The 14914-nt window shown below is 40.5% G+C and overlaps 1 protein-coding gene across 2 annotated transcripts; it reads left to right on the top strand.

Moving 5' to 3' along the window:
• The first annotated feature begins 44 nt into the window (after window positions 1–44).
• Window positions 45–14664, top strand: kiaa1328 (KIAA1328 ortholog). 2 transcript variants are annotated; one of them, XM_005469243.4, is made up of 12 exons: window positions 45–175; window positions 565–600; window positions 684–925; window positions 1749–1849; window positions 1983–2098; window positions 6541–6665; window positions 7720–8102; window positions 8219–8437; window positions 8583–8678; window positions 8767–8858; window positions 9023–9131; window positions 14247–14664. In XM_005469243.4, exons 1-12 carry the CDS (start codon window positions 121–123, stop codon window positions 14467–14469), a joined length of 1797 nt encoding a protein of 598 aa, XP_005469300.1. In that variant the 5' UTR covers window positions 45–120; the 3' UTR covers window positions 14470–14664. The 2 variants fall into 2 exon arrangements, with proteins under 2 accessions (XP_005469300.1, XP_005469301.1); XM_005469244.4 differs by lacking the exon at window positions 565–600 and having other exon boundaries at window positions 49–175.
• Window positions 14665–14914: the final 250 nt, after the last annotated feature.

The following is a 14914-nucleotide window of genomic DNA, read 5'->3' as shown; positions in this document are numbered from 1 at the left end:
ACCAATAGAAAGCCACCGTTCTACAACGCAACCAATGAGATTTTCGCTTGTAAGAGAAAGGCGGGACATCTATTCCTTAGCAACGCTTGGCTCTCTGGGAGTGGTGGCGGTTGATTCAACATGGCGGCAGCAGCGAAAAGAAGTGGAAATTCGGGGATATTTTGGATGAATGGCGGTACGCTAACTTTTATCGAGTTACATTAGCCTTATCCACCACTTCAGAGTTGTATATATCTTACAGGAAGACATAAAACTTTTCGAAGTAGAGTTACAGTGTTACTTTTACGTCCGTACGAGAAAGTTGTTTTCTCTGAGGAAGTGAGACAGCTTGTAGCTAATGATAGTTAAAATAAAGATTGCTCACCTAACCACTTATTTCAAGTTGATTTTGGATAGTTTGTTATTGATGATAACGGTATTCATGCTACCTCTTACACTGAGTTAGTCCTGTTAGGTCTCCCAATACAGAACAGAGCAAAAATAACACAGTAAAAAACATCTGCAGCTGTTTGATTTGAATGTTAATTTGAGTGTCTCCATCCTGTTTTTGTTATGCCCGCACAGTGTCAGATGATGAACAGCCTTTGGTGTTTATTCCTGGTGAGTCCAGTGATAAACAGTTTCTGAAAACTGTAAAACTTTATATAGAGTGGCTCTTATTGTTGTCATGTTAACTTCCTCAGGGATGGACGGAGAGGTGAAGACTCAGGCCCCTTTTAACCTGAAACCAGTCAGTACCAGTACATCCAAGAAAAGAGGCCACAAGATGGGAGTGAAGAGCACTTCTGACTGCAAAAAACAGGCCAAACAAAGAACAGAAGTCAAAAACCAAAGTGATCACTCAGGGGTTTATACTAAGGAGGACGTGTCTACTCACCACAATGCTGCTGTGATGACACCTCAGACTTTTCTTCCGGTTTCACAGGTATTATAGGATTTTTTGCTCTCTTTCCCCCATGCGGCTGAACTTTTTGATTAAATGGCAATATGTAATGCACTGGATTTAAATTCATATAGTGCTTTTTTTGTCTCAAATAAACCCACTGGCCACTTCATTAGTGACGCTTTGCTAACATCAGGTTGGACACCCTTTTGACTTCTGAACTGCCTTAATTCTTTGTGGCATAAATTCAACAAGATTTTTGTCCATATTGATGTGTTAGCATCACACAGTTGCTTCAAATTTGCCACTTGCGCATCAATATTGTCAGTCTCCAGGTTCGCCAAATCCCAAAGGTGCTCTTTTGCATTGTGAGCTGGTGACTTTTGGGGCCATTTGAGTAAAATGAACTCATCATCATATTCATGAAATCAGTTTGAGATTATTTGAGCTTTGTGACATGTCATGTGACAGAAGATAGTGCACTGATCAAAAAAAGATGGACATGGGTAATACTCAGGTAGGCTTTAGGGTTACACCACTGCCATCATGCTAATACAATGCAGGATGGATTCATTCATTAATGTTATTTATTCCAAATTCTCAGACTACCATCTGGATACCACAGAAGAAATCGAGACTCATTAGACCAAGCAATGTTTTTAAATCTTCTATTGTCCAATCTGATGGTTTGAAATGAAGCAGGTCAACTAGACTGCATTAATTGCTGTCACATGATTGGCTGATTTGAAACTAACAAACAGATGAATTTGTTTAATATAGTGGCCAGTGAGTGTATATAGAAACAGTACTGCTACTCTTTATTATTAAATCTGTATCTTTAACTGTTACTCTCATATTCTTAAAGGTCATTTCTGAAGTCAGCAAAGCGAAGAGTGAGGTCTGTCTGAAAGACCTTTGTCCTGAAGATAAGCGACGAATTGCAAATCTCATTGAAGAACTAGCTAGGTATCCAACTTTATTATCTTTTATGAATTTAACAATTTATAGTGATGGAAATTAAAATGTATTTTATTAACTCCTCATGTTTTCCTTCTTTTTAAAACAAAAAAAAATTGTCTTTTGTTTCCCTGTTCTCTAGAGTGAGCGAGGAGAAAGAAGAGTCGGTGCAGCGTCTGAAAGATGAACAGGGAAATTTTGAATGCAAGATTCAGCAGCTAGAGCAACAGAACCAAATCATAGCACAGGAAAGGGAAAGTATCCTTTCAAAGCAAGCAGACAGCTGCAATGAATAATGCCCCGCTTTTCCTAATGGGCCATATGAAATGAATTTTTTTTTTTTTGTTAAAGTGAAATGATAAGGCTGTTGATGCTCTTTTGAGAGCTGCATTGGGTTATGTTTATAATCAGTGAAAGCAGATCTGCTCATCTCGTTCTGTCTGAATGTTTGTCAGACTACTTGACCTTCTTTAATAATGATTTCTGTTTAAACTATTTTGGAACATGCATCTTCACGTGATAAGTTTGCCGCAAAGGCACCAAAAAGGAGTTATTGTGCTAAAGCTGATGTTTAAAAAAACAAAAGTAAAATATATTTAAGAAAAGACATTTCATAAAGCCAACACCTTGTGGCTCATTATGGTACTTACTGTATATGATTGTATTGTGTGTGCTGTTCAAAAAGAAAGTCTGCAGGGGGCAGTGTTGTCTCAGGCGAGGCTATTTACAGTCTTTGGGCAAGAACCTTCAATCTGATACAAAAGGCAGAGAAGTAGAGCAGATGAATTTATATTACTTGATGTCTGCTGCAGTTGTCTTTTGCGAGTGCTTGTAGCTTATCCGCTGTTGTGTACAGAATCAATTTCATGGTTGGAGCCGTGCCCTAAACCATCTAAATCATCTTATCATCCAAAGATGAATTTTCATATTCACAGAGAAGACCACAGTATTTGCTTTTTACCATGTTTTTTTGTCACCCTCCCATACTATTCAGTGTTAGAGAATATCTCTCAGTTTCTCCTGTAGAAAATGAGATCAGACAGGTCAGCACCTGATTCTTGTTGGTCTAACATGTCTAATGGTGCTAGAGTTGTAATGCTACACCCCAATCTTCATAACAATTCTGCTCAGGTCAAACTAGAGTATGGCCAGCAGTCAATTTAGGTTAAAAACACTGCGAAATATGAAGAGTAATTGACCCGGCTGGTAAATTGCACGATTGGCAACGGCGGCGGGGAAAATTAGGAAAGCACAACTCAATTAAAGGCACTTTGGCTTGGAGACTTGGCATTTACACCAAACTTCTAAACTCCATTAAAAAGGTATTTGAGAGGAAAAAGTGTTCGGATCCAAGCACCTCAGGGGGGGAGAACGTAGTCTTTTAAAGTGTGTGCAAGAGTCACGAAGGCTCTTCTCAGGCAGAAGGTTTCGGCACTTCTCCGAAAGGTTAAGGAGACACCAAAGGCAAACACACTGAATGAGAGTCTTGTCAAGTCTAATTCCATTACGCCTCAGCTTATCTTATCTCACCAAGATTCAGGGATGTCAGGGGTATAAAGAATGTAGGACTATACCTTAGCCCCAAGCCAACTAGGATGAGAAGGAAAAGTACCCTTGATATTTGGGATGTTCAGCTGACATTTGGAGCTGACTGGCACACAGGACTGAATTTGTGTTTCAGATAGAAAGGATGCCTTTTTACTTCAGGGCATGTTGGCACGAGCACAAGTCAAGGTGGCCTTAGTAACATGGTATACTGTTTCACTTTCTATATCCAGAACAAGGCACAGCAGGTGATACATCTAATGCCACTTATTGAGCTGAAACAATTGGAGGGAATCCTGAGGCCATGGAGAGAGGGACATAACGGTTCTGCTACGTGTTACCAAAATGGCATTTGATAGAGGAATGCATTGGCATTCCTCTATCACAGGAGTACTAAATCCATTTCTGGCCTTAAAGGTTTCGATGTGTGACATTTACAATGCGGAAATCTAATTTTATCAAGTGTGCTTTTTGTGATAAGCATACATCAGATGCTTGCTTTTGGATAAATTAAAAATTGTTATACCCAGTGTTGTAGGGGTTGTGATGATTTGGATTTGTTGTTGTGTAACTCACCTTTTATTCTTGGAATTAGTGTAGTGGTCCTTACAATAAATTGCTACCTATCAGGGGGTAAATACGACAGCTTTATATTTGAATATATAGCCATTCTTTCTGCAGGAGTATAATAAAAGTAAATAGAACCAGTTGTGAGCCTAATGTAAAATAAATAACGCTTAATAAATGTAATTTTTTTTTTATGGACCTTGTGTGTTTTAAGCTTTGGTAGGTGTGCCATTTGACATATTCCATAGACACCAGCCAGTTTGTACTGATGCCAGGTCATGCATCTGTGCCTCAGAACTGCTATTACTTTAGAGTTCTGATCATTGAGTCTCGAAGATGGCTGAGAATGGTTTTCTTCATCTTCACTCTTGGAAATTTCCAGACATTTTCTAAAATAACTGTAAGATGATGTGTGGAGTTATGTATTGGTTTATTGTGAGATTTGGCATTCATGTCTCTTTTTCAGATTCAGCAGTATTGAAGCAGTAATGTAAACCGTCTCCTTCTATTAATTCCCCGCCATTTTTTCCTTACACACATTCATACTCTCACACATATTCACACATCGGTCTCCGCCCCCGTACCTCTCACATTCCAGCTCAGGCTCAATCTGTTTGGCACAGTGTGCTAAAGCAGGTTTTAAAATATTCCCCCCTCCTGTGCAAATTTGTTCCACCTTGAAGTGGATTTCATTATTTCATTTGAGCCTCGGCCTGACAGGGAAGTGAATCATTTTGACAGACCCCGTCTGAAGCCTCTTCAACCCAAGCCCTTGATTCTGAGTATTTTTGGAGCAGGGGGGAGGAGTAAGTCATTGTTGGCACTTTGCAGCTCTGATGTAAACTAGGGGCTTGCTGAGAGCTTGGCCCCCATTGGCTGATGTCCAAGGCTGTAGAGGAAGCACGTTTAGTGTAGCGATGGACTAAGAAGTGGAATCTTATCAGTGTTGCGCCACTCGGTTCAGATTACCTAGCACTTGCTATCCAGGGACTGCATTACCCTGTCAGCACATTAACACATTAACACATGTTATGTTCATCTATGCACTGGGATGATATGATGCTGCAGCCTGCTTGGGTGTTCAGCACAGATGGACTTTGCTTGTGTGTTTTAGATTGCGTGTGGTCTCTGCTTTGTATGCCGACATAAAGTGGGAATTGCCTTTTATTGTGGTAAAATATGCATTTAAAAAAAAAACCCCTGAACATATTACTCATTACCTTGGATTGCAGTGAGGTGTAGTCGTATAAGCATGCTCACTATCTCCCCTTTAGGACTTTTATTCATGCTGCATAAATAGACCTCCCAGCACAGGTTTACATGATGTGATGTCCTTGTGATGTCCTTAAGTTCTGTGTATGGAACTGCTTCCATGGAGATCAGTGAGGCGGTAGAGGAGCCCAAGTTAGACGGAGGGTTCAATCAAAACATTTCCTCGCATTTTTCTAGTGTTTATGGAAGCTGTTGCATTGCTTTTGTCTGGTGTCTGGTCCTCAATTCAAAGTCGTCACCGCTCTCTTCTCTTTCCCTGTGTCTCATTTCCACAGCCTGATTGAAGTCTTCTAACAACCAAAGTGTTTTCTTATGGAGTGTTCTGCCAACTATTCCTTCAATAAGACTCTTCTTTGAACTTTGATTTTCTCTTAAAATGAGGGTTTCTTTTCCAAATGGATGCTGAGAAACTCATCAGCTGGGGGAGCAGGGGCACTATCATAAAAAGATATGGCCTAGAGGAACACACTTTATGGTCAGCTTGGGTGGGAGTGTGTGTACTACTTGCTTTATTGTAGTGTTTGTGTGCGGGCTGTTTACAGTGCAGGTGGGGAATTTGTGCTCTCGTGTCTTGCTGTTTTTATGTTTGTACTAGAGAGTCAGATTGACAATGATTATTGAATGTGTGCGAGTATGTCTGTGTGCAGTCTCTCCATTCTCATGCTCATTATCTTTGTATGTGCGGGTGTGGTGTGGTGCTGCCACTGTCATTAGTGGGGCTCCTGAGGCGCAGCAGTAGTCCCGCTCCAGATTAGTTTTCTTGTGTCTGCCAGCTCTCTGTCTGGCAGATAGCCTGGCGTGGCACTGCTCAGCTCAGCTCAAAACAGCTTGGCCCTGCCCAGATGGTGAAAGCTCTGTGCCACAACAACAACTTTGATTTTGCTGGACTCTTCCCTGTCTCTGTTTTCAGCTTTACCTTTTCTCTACTTTTCTGGTCCAATGTGTAATTGATTACGGAAACAAGGTTTTAATTCAGATTGTCGATCTAAATCCAGCATCTTCGAAGTAGCACAGGAGAAACTTTTCTTTTACCAAAACTACTTCTCAGCAAAAATTTAACTCATCAAAGAGCTACACGTTAGGGGTTTGTAAGATTTATTTATTTATTTAGTTATTTTGAATAAAAATGAAAACTCCTTCATATTTGAATAAAACAGTGAAGCCAGAATTTCTTTCAGTCACACAATTTGATGGAACTCACTGCATGATTTCTCAGCTAAATCTGGGGTGGTGGTTATGTTTTACTCTAAGGGTTTCTTTTGTTTCAGTTTAGCTGTTGTTCTACTTTGTTAGTTACTTAACCCTTGGTCCTCCAGGTCTGCAGCAGCAGTACAAAGAGTGCCAGGAGCTGCTTGGGCTCTACCAACAATACATTTCTCAGCAACAGGCAAAGCTCAATCAGTCCATTGCCCAGCTTAGCCAGCCATCAAGTCACAGCAAGGTAAGATATGGGATAAAATGATTGTGTGTGTGTGTGGTGTGTGTTATAGGTTGTATGTACACACATTTCCTATTATGTTTCTATTGCAATGGAAAATGCACAATAAAATGACAGCCATTCTCCTATGGGAGCCACATTCAGGCAATAGCCCTGTTTGCCATCAGTCACATACAAAAAAATCCAGTGGAAACACATGCAAGAGGCATTGTTCCATGGCCAAGTGCCATAATAATTTATAACAAATCACTACAGTCCACTTCAGTCACTACCTCAATATGACTACAACCTAGTAAAAACTCTCTCAAGGTGACACTTTGAAGGCGAAGATGCCTCTCTGGCTGCAGCCTCTGTATGAATGGATGACTTGGCCAACCTCATTGTCCGCAGTGGCTCTGAATAATGTGTGTTTGCCTGCTCTCTGACCCTCAGCAAATTAGTCACAGTCTCTTTCTCAGTCTACTATAAAATGGGCTTTTCTCCTTATGTTTATCTCATAATGTTTGTGATCTTGGCTCACCTGTCACTTGTGTTTAGCTGAAAAACACAGGTTTATCCCTTTTATGTTATAGCTATACAAAGTCCATGGTGAAATCACCACTTTACCACAGGAGGATCATCAGTGTCATCATCTTATCATTTTCATTACCAGTGTCTACAGAGCACGTGCTCACCTACTACCTTTTATATGAACTGTTCTTTGGTATCTCTTAACTCAGTACACAGCCACAGTAATTATGTGCACAAATGGAAGGAAGTAGACCAAAAAAGATGCCTTGGGTCGCAGCAGCTCACATAGAGTGCAAGTGAAATGTGAGTTCTTGTGAAACTGCTCTTGCAAGCAAATGGGGAGCTTTTACGGCACATAGTAACGCAAGCAAATTAGGTTGCTAAGCGAGTCCTAATTCCGTATTGGTAAATTTCAGCTTTGCAGCCAGCTCTAAATTAAAGTTTTATGGGGCAGTCGACTGTTTTGGCTGAAAAACTCCCATCAGTTTTTCAGAGGCTTCCTTAATGGGCCAAAATACATTAATTGTCCTCTTTGTTCTCTGTCCAGGTGCACAGTAGTGAGGAACTCCCCAATAGGACATCTACAAGCAGAGCTAATAGCTCACTCTTTGATGGCTCATACCTCAGTCACACTGCTACTGGAGGACCACAATCTCGAGCATACAGGAATGGTTATGGAAGAAGAGGAGCAGTACGGACATTTAGGAGCACTGCTTGTCTTTCTTGTGATGGACAGTTAAGTCCAAGTCATGGGCCAGTCATACAGCATAATTGTCAAAAAATGGAGTGCAGGGGCCCACACTCATCCCACAGATGTGAGTGTTGTGAATGCAGGGATCAAGGCACTGTCTGTGGAACACAGCAGCAAAGAATTCATGGTTCCTCTCGTCTGGGCCACCATGATACCTTTAACCAAGATGAGTGTAAAAGGTACAGTATTCAGCCATAGTGTATTATTCCACATACCAGCATTACTTTCCTTTTTTCATGTTGAAAATTTTAGCAAGGCACAAAGGAGATGGCATGTAACATGTATTTGAACATAGGCTCCATAGTGGGAATATCATGGACTCTGGGGCCAAGGAAGCTCTGACCAGGCCTCTGCTGGGTCAGGAGGACTGGGAGGAGAAGAGGCACCAGCTGCTGCTGCAGAAGATGCAGTTAGAGATGGAGAGAGAAAGGCTGCATGCACGCCTGGCAGAGCAGGAGGAAAGGCTCCAGAGACAGAATCAGCAACTACAGCAGTCACATCTTGATTACAAAAGGTAGAACGGTATCTGCTGTTGACGGTAGTTACTTTGGAACATACGTTACGTGTCTGCAATCCTTGGTCTTTTCATATTTTGTGTCATCCTCTGTACTCCAGTTTCTACCATTGCAGACTATTTTAACTTGCTATATCTTTGTTAGGTTTCAACAAGCTACTCAAGCTGAGCTCAGCACCTCTAATACTAGGAGTGATGTTACAGAAGTGCAGAATCCTTCGCACCAAGATATACCCTCCAGGTAAAGCACATTTTGTCATATACAGATATTGCACACCAACCAGACACATATGAAAGGAATGTTAATGCATTTTGTCTGTTTTCTACAGTGTGTGTGATGATGCAGGAGTACATCCTGGAGGACAGAGCTTGCATGAAAAACGTCCAGAAACTGTACCTAATCCTCTGAACAATGGCAGTGGTAAGCTTGTATTTTCAATTAATCAGTAAAGTGTTTGCACAGTTTAGCTTGAAACAGGGGAACAGTTTAGCTTGAAATACATATTTTAGCACTCTCATGTATCACTAAAATACCTTGTTAAATTTTTAATAAAAAAAGAAAATATATCCTTTTCTTGACATCAGAATATTTAAAACGGCCCACAAAGGACATGGCCACATCTCCTGCTCAATCACCTGCAAGCCTGAGGAAGCCCACATCAGTATCTGCAATCCAAAAGACTCCAGACACCAGGTAACAAACATCAATAAACAATTTAATAAACATTTATTGTAATAGTTTGTAACTTCATTAAAGTGCTGTACAATGTTTATAAGGCTGGTCCATTTTTAGCAATTATATTGGATAATGTAGTTCTCAAAAGAACAGTCTGTGTGGTTGAATTATTTATGTTAATGTGTTAAAGTGTTACAGTGTCCAGCAGAATATTTTTCCCCTATACTACACCAGAAATACTAAATTTTATGTTATAAAGCTAAATCAGACAAATATTAAGTAACTAAAGCTTTAAAGTAAATGTAGTGGAGTAAATGCTATACCCCTTTTTAGACTCGCCCATGATTTGTGTATTGCTGGGCTGGGGTAGCTGCTGTCTGCCTCCAGCAAACATTACAAAAAGTCAGCCAAATTTAAAGATTGTGGCAAACTAAACAAGCAGTTCATCTGCATACAGACAGCTTTCATTTGAACAACTTCTTAGTTCGTTTGTGCTGCTGCTGTGTAAAAGTGCACCAGTGGTGGGTTGGAGCAGCTGAAAAGTAGCTTTTCTTCACATTTAATCTAACTGAACAGGTGGTGTGTTGTAGGACTTATTTGTATACTGACTGTAAGAAAAGAATTCTCATATGTGAGAGTACATGATCACTGAAAAAGCCTTCACTGACCCCAACAGGCCAACAGTTGGCCAGTCAGGGTCCCCAAAATACTTTATGATTATGTATGTATTTATTTAATAACTGACCCATCGCCATCAGGCCACCAGTTATGTTGAACCCTGTGCCAGCAGGTTTGTGATTAAAAACATCTATTAAAAATCAACACAGTTCAAGCTTCTGAAGGATGTAACAAGTCATGAATCTGTGTTTATCTAAAATTCTGAACTGAGCGTCCTCGGGTTAAGGAATGTTTTCCACAAGGGATTATGGGTGAAATAAAGGTAGCAGCTTAGAAACTGAGGAGATAAATTGGAGTGTTTTATTAGTGGTCTGTGGCAGCGAGTGTCTTTTCCTCCTGTTTCCAACAAAAAGATTACAGCAGATTTAGAATACAAGTATTAATTTTTTTTTTCCTGGGCTTGCTGTTGCTGCAGTGTTTGTGGTTAAATGATGACTTTTCTTAGTCTAGCTAACTTTTCGAGCTGCGAGAAGCTAATTGAAGCTTTTTACTGGGCTAGCTAGTGCTGCGGCCAGCCTGTCAGGAGACATGCTGCGTTCCATTAGTCGGCCTAGCAGGGATCCTGCAGCAGGTGTAATTGAACAGACTTCTGGATGCACACACTGCCCCCCCCTCTCTCTCAGCCGCAGAAATGAGATGGAGAAAGCAGAAGTGAGGGAGAGATGTTAAAAGTGTGTTTGAGGGTGAGAGCATTGGATAAAGTGAAAAATGGGAAGCGAGGAAAGGTAGAGCAGGTTCAGATGGATAGTAGTGGAAACGGTGAGAAAGATGTAAGAAGGGGGGAGAAGGGGTTTGAGGACAGGGATGAGTCACTGAGTGCAAGCATTTCCTAAAAATGCAAAGGACTCTGTACATGGAATAGTAATTAACCTGACTGTGTTGTCTTAATGCATGTTCATTTGGACTCGAGGGCTGCAGTGGAATTAAATGCAAAAAAATATCAGATGCTAAAAAATAATTTGTGATTCTGCACAGCTTTCCTTTAAAGCCATTATTATTTCCACCCTAGAGCAATTCTTTTCTGTAATGTCAGATTTCCTCTACCTTCTTGTAAATGCAGTGGTAGATAGCAGATACACTAGCTGTGAAACAGCCTCCCCCTCCTTATTTTGAAGGATAGTTCTTCAAAACACCTCGAAGTTTCCAACTTCTGACGATTAACTCTTAAATAAAGCAGCGCCTGGTCCAAGTTGAACTGTGAGCTCTAGCAGATGCCCATTAATTCCAGCAGGGGATCCGGAGTATCAGATCTTATTACCATTCATTTTCACCTCCAAAGCCTATTAAAATTGTTCTACTCTTAGATACACAATGTCTTTTTTTTTGGTGCCAGTAATGAGGAAGTCTGTGTCTCAGATGCCTTATGTGGTTTTCCTGCAACATGTTTTTTTCATGTGCATCTTTTCAGATATTTATAATCCTTTGGTAATCCACTGAATCGTATTAGACATATGTCTTTCCCTTAGCTGGTGTTCAAAATACTGAGCATAAAAATTGTTGTAAAAGAATTCCGTGAATGAAGTGAAGGCAATATGTTGTTGCTGTGAGCTCATCAGAAACCTGTCAGAGCGGCCTGACTTTAGCAGATCAGTAATGTGTGGTTTGGTGCTAGTTTTCAAAAATGCTTATTTTCTTCTGTGGCGGTGGAGGGGGGGATGGGAAATCTTCAATCTTTTATGGCTTTGGTTAGTGAATCATTAGAACAACCACATCAAGTTTTGATATTTTAGGTTGTTTAAAGAAAGAATGGCTTTGTTTCACTATTAAACTTTTGTTTTATTTAAGTAACATTAAAGATAAAAAAAACAAAACAAAACCAAACAAAAAAATCTTACTGAAAAATGTCCCATGTTACCTGAAGTGTTCTCCTTCACTTGGCAACAAAATGGCTCTTGTAACCATCTAATCTTAACCAATTCGATGTTGATGTGCAAATTGCACAACCAAACTGGGGTTAACATTAAGTGACCTTTTTAATCCTTTCATGAATCTTGTGCTAGTTAGTAATGAGACAGTTCCAGCGCACACCGCCCATCTCATCTTGATCCTTCCTGCCATTGCCCGCCTGCTATTGATTGGCTGGGAAATTGACATGCGGGATATACGCAGTGGCCATTATAGGTTTTTTATCTTACTGTTTGGACTGCAAATGAAAAGAGGCGCCGGGGCGAGACGGCTATCTTTAATGAAAGAGAGAAGCCAAACAAGCAGTGAAAGTTATGAGTGGGAAGGAGGTGGTGAGTAGCATATGCTAAAGAAGTTTTCTGAAAATTTTTATCTGGCCTCATGGAGCTAGAAAAGAGAAACAGAGGCTCTGTAACTGTTAAATTGGGGGGAATGAAGTCCGGTCCAGTAGTTATTTTATTTTTTTATCGTACTCTGAAGACTTCTTGGTATACGAGTTTGAAGCATTTAAAAAGTATTTGAAAGCAGAGCAGCGCACATCTACTGTTTCATAGTATTCATTATAATACGTTTTAAAATTTCAAAATCAAGGTGAAATGTTGTCCGAGTCTCCTTTCTGTTACATTTCCTGTCCTAAGGATAAAAGTACTAAATGCTTTATGCTGGCAACGTGATGTCTCCAGATGCTCTCAAAATGACCCGATATTCCAGGTCCAAAGCCTTTAAAAAAAAAAAAAAACAGTGAGAGAAACTTGTGTTGCTGCTACTGCTGCTGTCCATGCATTTTATCTGTAAGCATGCAGCAAAAATGATTCTGCCAGGACTCCCTTGGGAGATATAAATATCCAGCAGCAATTCACAACTTTACTTCATGCAAACTGGAGCCAAGAAATGAAGTTCTTTGTCGCACCGTATAACCCCTCTGAAAATCTATTGGCATTCTTCTCTTTGGCCTTCATGCAATCTCTGTGCCAGCAGCCCTCCCTCACCCTACCCATCATTGCCACCCCCCCAATACTGCTGCCCAAACTATACCCCCTACCCCCCGCACTACCCTTGTTATAGATTGTGACCGCCGGTAAGTGATGCATTATTCATTACCAACATGTCGTTTGTTGATGGATGGCTGTTTGAGAGCCCTGTCCGTTAAATAAATCAACAAATAAAAATGCAAATTCTCACATTTCGAGCGAAGCAACCCAGCCAAAGTCCCTCCCCCACATTCCCTCTCTGCCTCCATCTCTATCCACAAAGCAGCAGTCATTTCCAGACTCTCTCTTACACGCGGGCACACACACACACACACACACACACACACACACACACACACACACACACACACACACACACACACTCCTTCTCACTCATGCTCTCAGACTTTCTCCTCTTTTCTCCTTTGCTGTTGACAGGCAGGAGACCAAATGAGGAAGACAGATTTACGTAGTTTTCTTGTTCTTTTTCTTCCCCCCAATCAAATCCCTTTGCTCAAACATGTACATACATGAATTCATGTTGCTAAAGCAAAATATAGCCCTTTAAAAGCCTTTTCGGCTATTGATATGTGAAGCCTGAAGTTTGAAAACATGACATATCAAGGTCCATAGTTACGTGTTGAGGAACATAAATGCGCCCTGATTGGAAGTTCCACCACTGCGTCTGTGTGCTGACCACCCGCACGCATATCAACAAGTACATCCCAAGGATCGGCCTTACCTGGGAGAGCTGTGTGCAGAGCCGCGCGATGCAAATCGATGCGGCTTTAAACGAGCAGAGAATTATGTTAGCAACATCAGTCGAGCGTGCTTTAAAGAATTCATGTTTTGTATCTGGAATGGCCGTCGTTCGACTGTGTATACACTGAATAATTTATCAAACCAGCCAGACTGAGGGATTGAATCTCTATTAGCTTAATCTCCCCTGTTTTGGTTTATTTATTTCACCGCACATTCCCCTCATTTCTATTCCAGGGGAGAAGGCACTGGGTTCTCTCCCCCTTGTTCTCTCACACCTGCAAGAAACTGTGTTTTTCTGCTGGGACGCCCCAGTGGTTTCAACTTGTTAACGCTGCTTGTTAGGGTTCAGTAGGCACTTCACCAAGAAAGATTTGTTAACACTTGTATGAAAATATTTGTCATTCACCTTTCAGTTGTTAACACAGACCATAAGAAAGCAAAACTCTCATCCACATGTTTTTTTTTTTTGTTGTTTGTTTTGTTTTTAGCTCTAACTGGATCTTGCTTTGTACATTTGTGATGTCAGTCTCTTAGCTTGTACTGTTTATGTGCCCTCATAGTTAAGCAGAATGTAACTGGCAGGCTTTCTGTGTGCATTCCTCTGCTACAATGAAACCACAGTGAGAAAGCTCATTTAAAGTGTTGCCTCTCTACAGGGCTCATAAATGTAGCCTGTGTCAATTCAACCTTTGAAACAAGCTGTGGAGGCTAAAAGAGCAAACGCAAAAACAAAAAAACCCCTAAAACTAAATGAAATCAAAGCAACAGCAACAACAACAACAAAAAAAACACTAAACAAGTTTTTGTTTTTTTTCAGGTTGGACTTTTCTCTGGTTGAGTTATTGGATATCTTTAGTCCTGTTTCTGCACCTGAGCAATGCAAGACAACCATTCGCAGAGCATCGCAACACAGACCGGCTCATACTGCCCCCAAATCAGTGAGCCGAACCAAGCTTACCCCTGGCGGACCTCGTCCTCAGAGCACTCAGCAAGACCTGGAAGAAAGCAAAATACTAGAAGATATTTTCTTCATTTGCTGACACAAAAATGAGGAGCATGAAAAGGATTCAGTCACTGGATATTTACCAGCTGTGTCCATTTTTTTTTTTTTTAAATAAATGTTTTTCATTTAACTTTTTATTGGCTTTCTAAAATCAGAATCAATGTGACACGGTGTGCATAGACTGTGATATTGGTAGAATTTTTTTTAATACTAATAAATGTTTATTTTACAAGCCTCGTTTGTATTAGTTTGTAAAAAATGGCCAATATGACATATAATTTTCCACTGTGCATCTGGCTAAAGGATGCAAATTTTATAAACCTCTCTGATTTACTGGAAATATTATACATAGTCGGTTCCATACACATGTGGCAACTATCCTGTAGCAGACAACTGGTGCCATTGTGTAAACCCCAAAGTAACCGGGGTAATCTTATATTAAGAAGTTACCAATCAGCAGTAATTATGACACAACACAGAGT

This window comes from Oreochromis niloticus, linkage group LG5 (assembly GCF_001858045.2).
Source record: "Oreochromis niloticus isolate F11D_XX linkage group LG5, O_niloticus_UMD_NMBU, whole genome shotgun sequence".
NCBI lineage: Eukaryota > Metazoa > Chordata > Actinopteri > Cichliformes > Cichlidae > Oreochromis > Oreochromis niloticus.
This window is presented reverse-complemented; position numbering and strand designations above follow the sequence as displayed.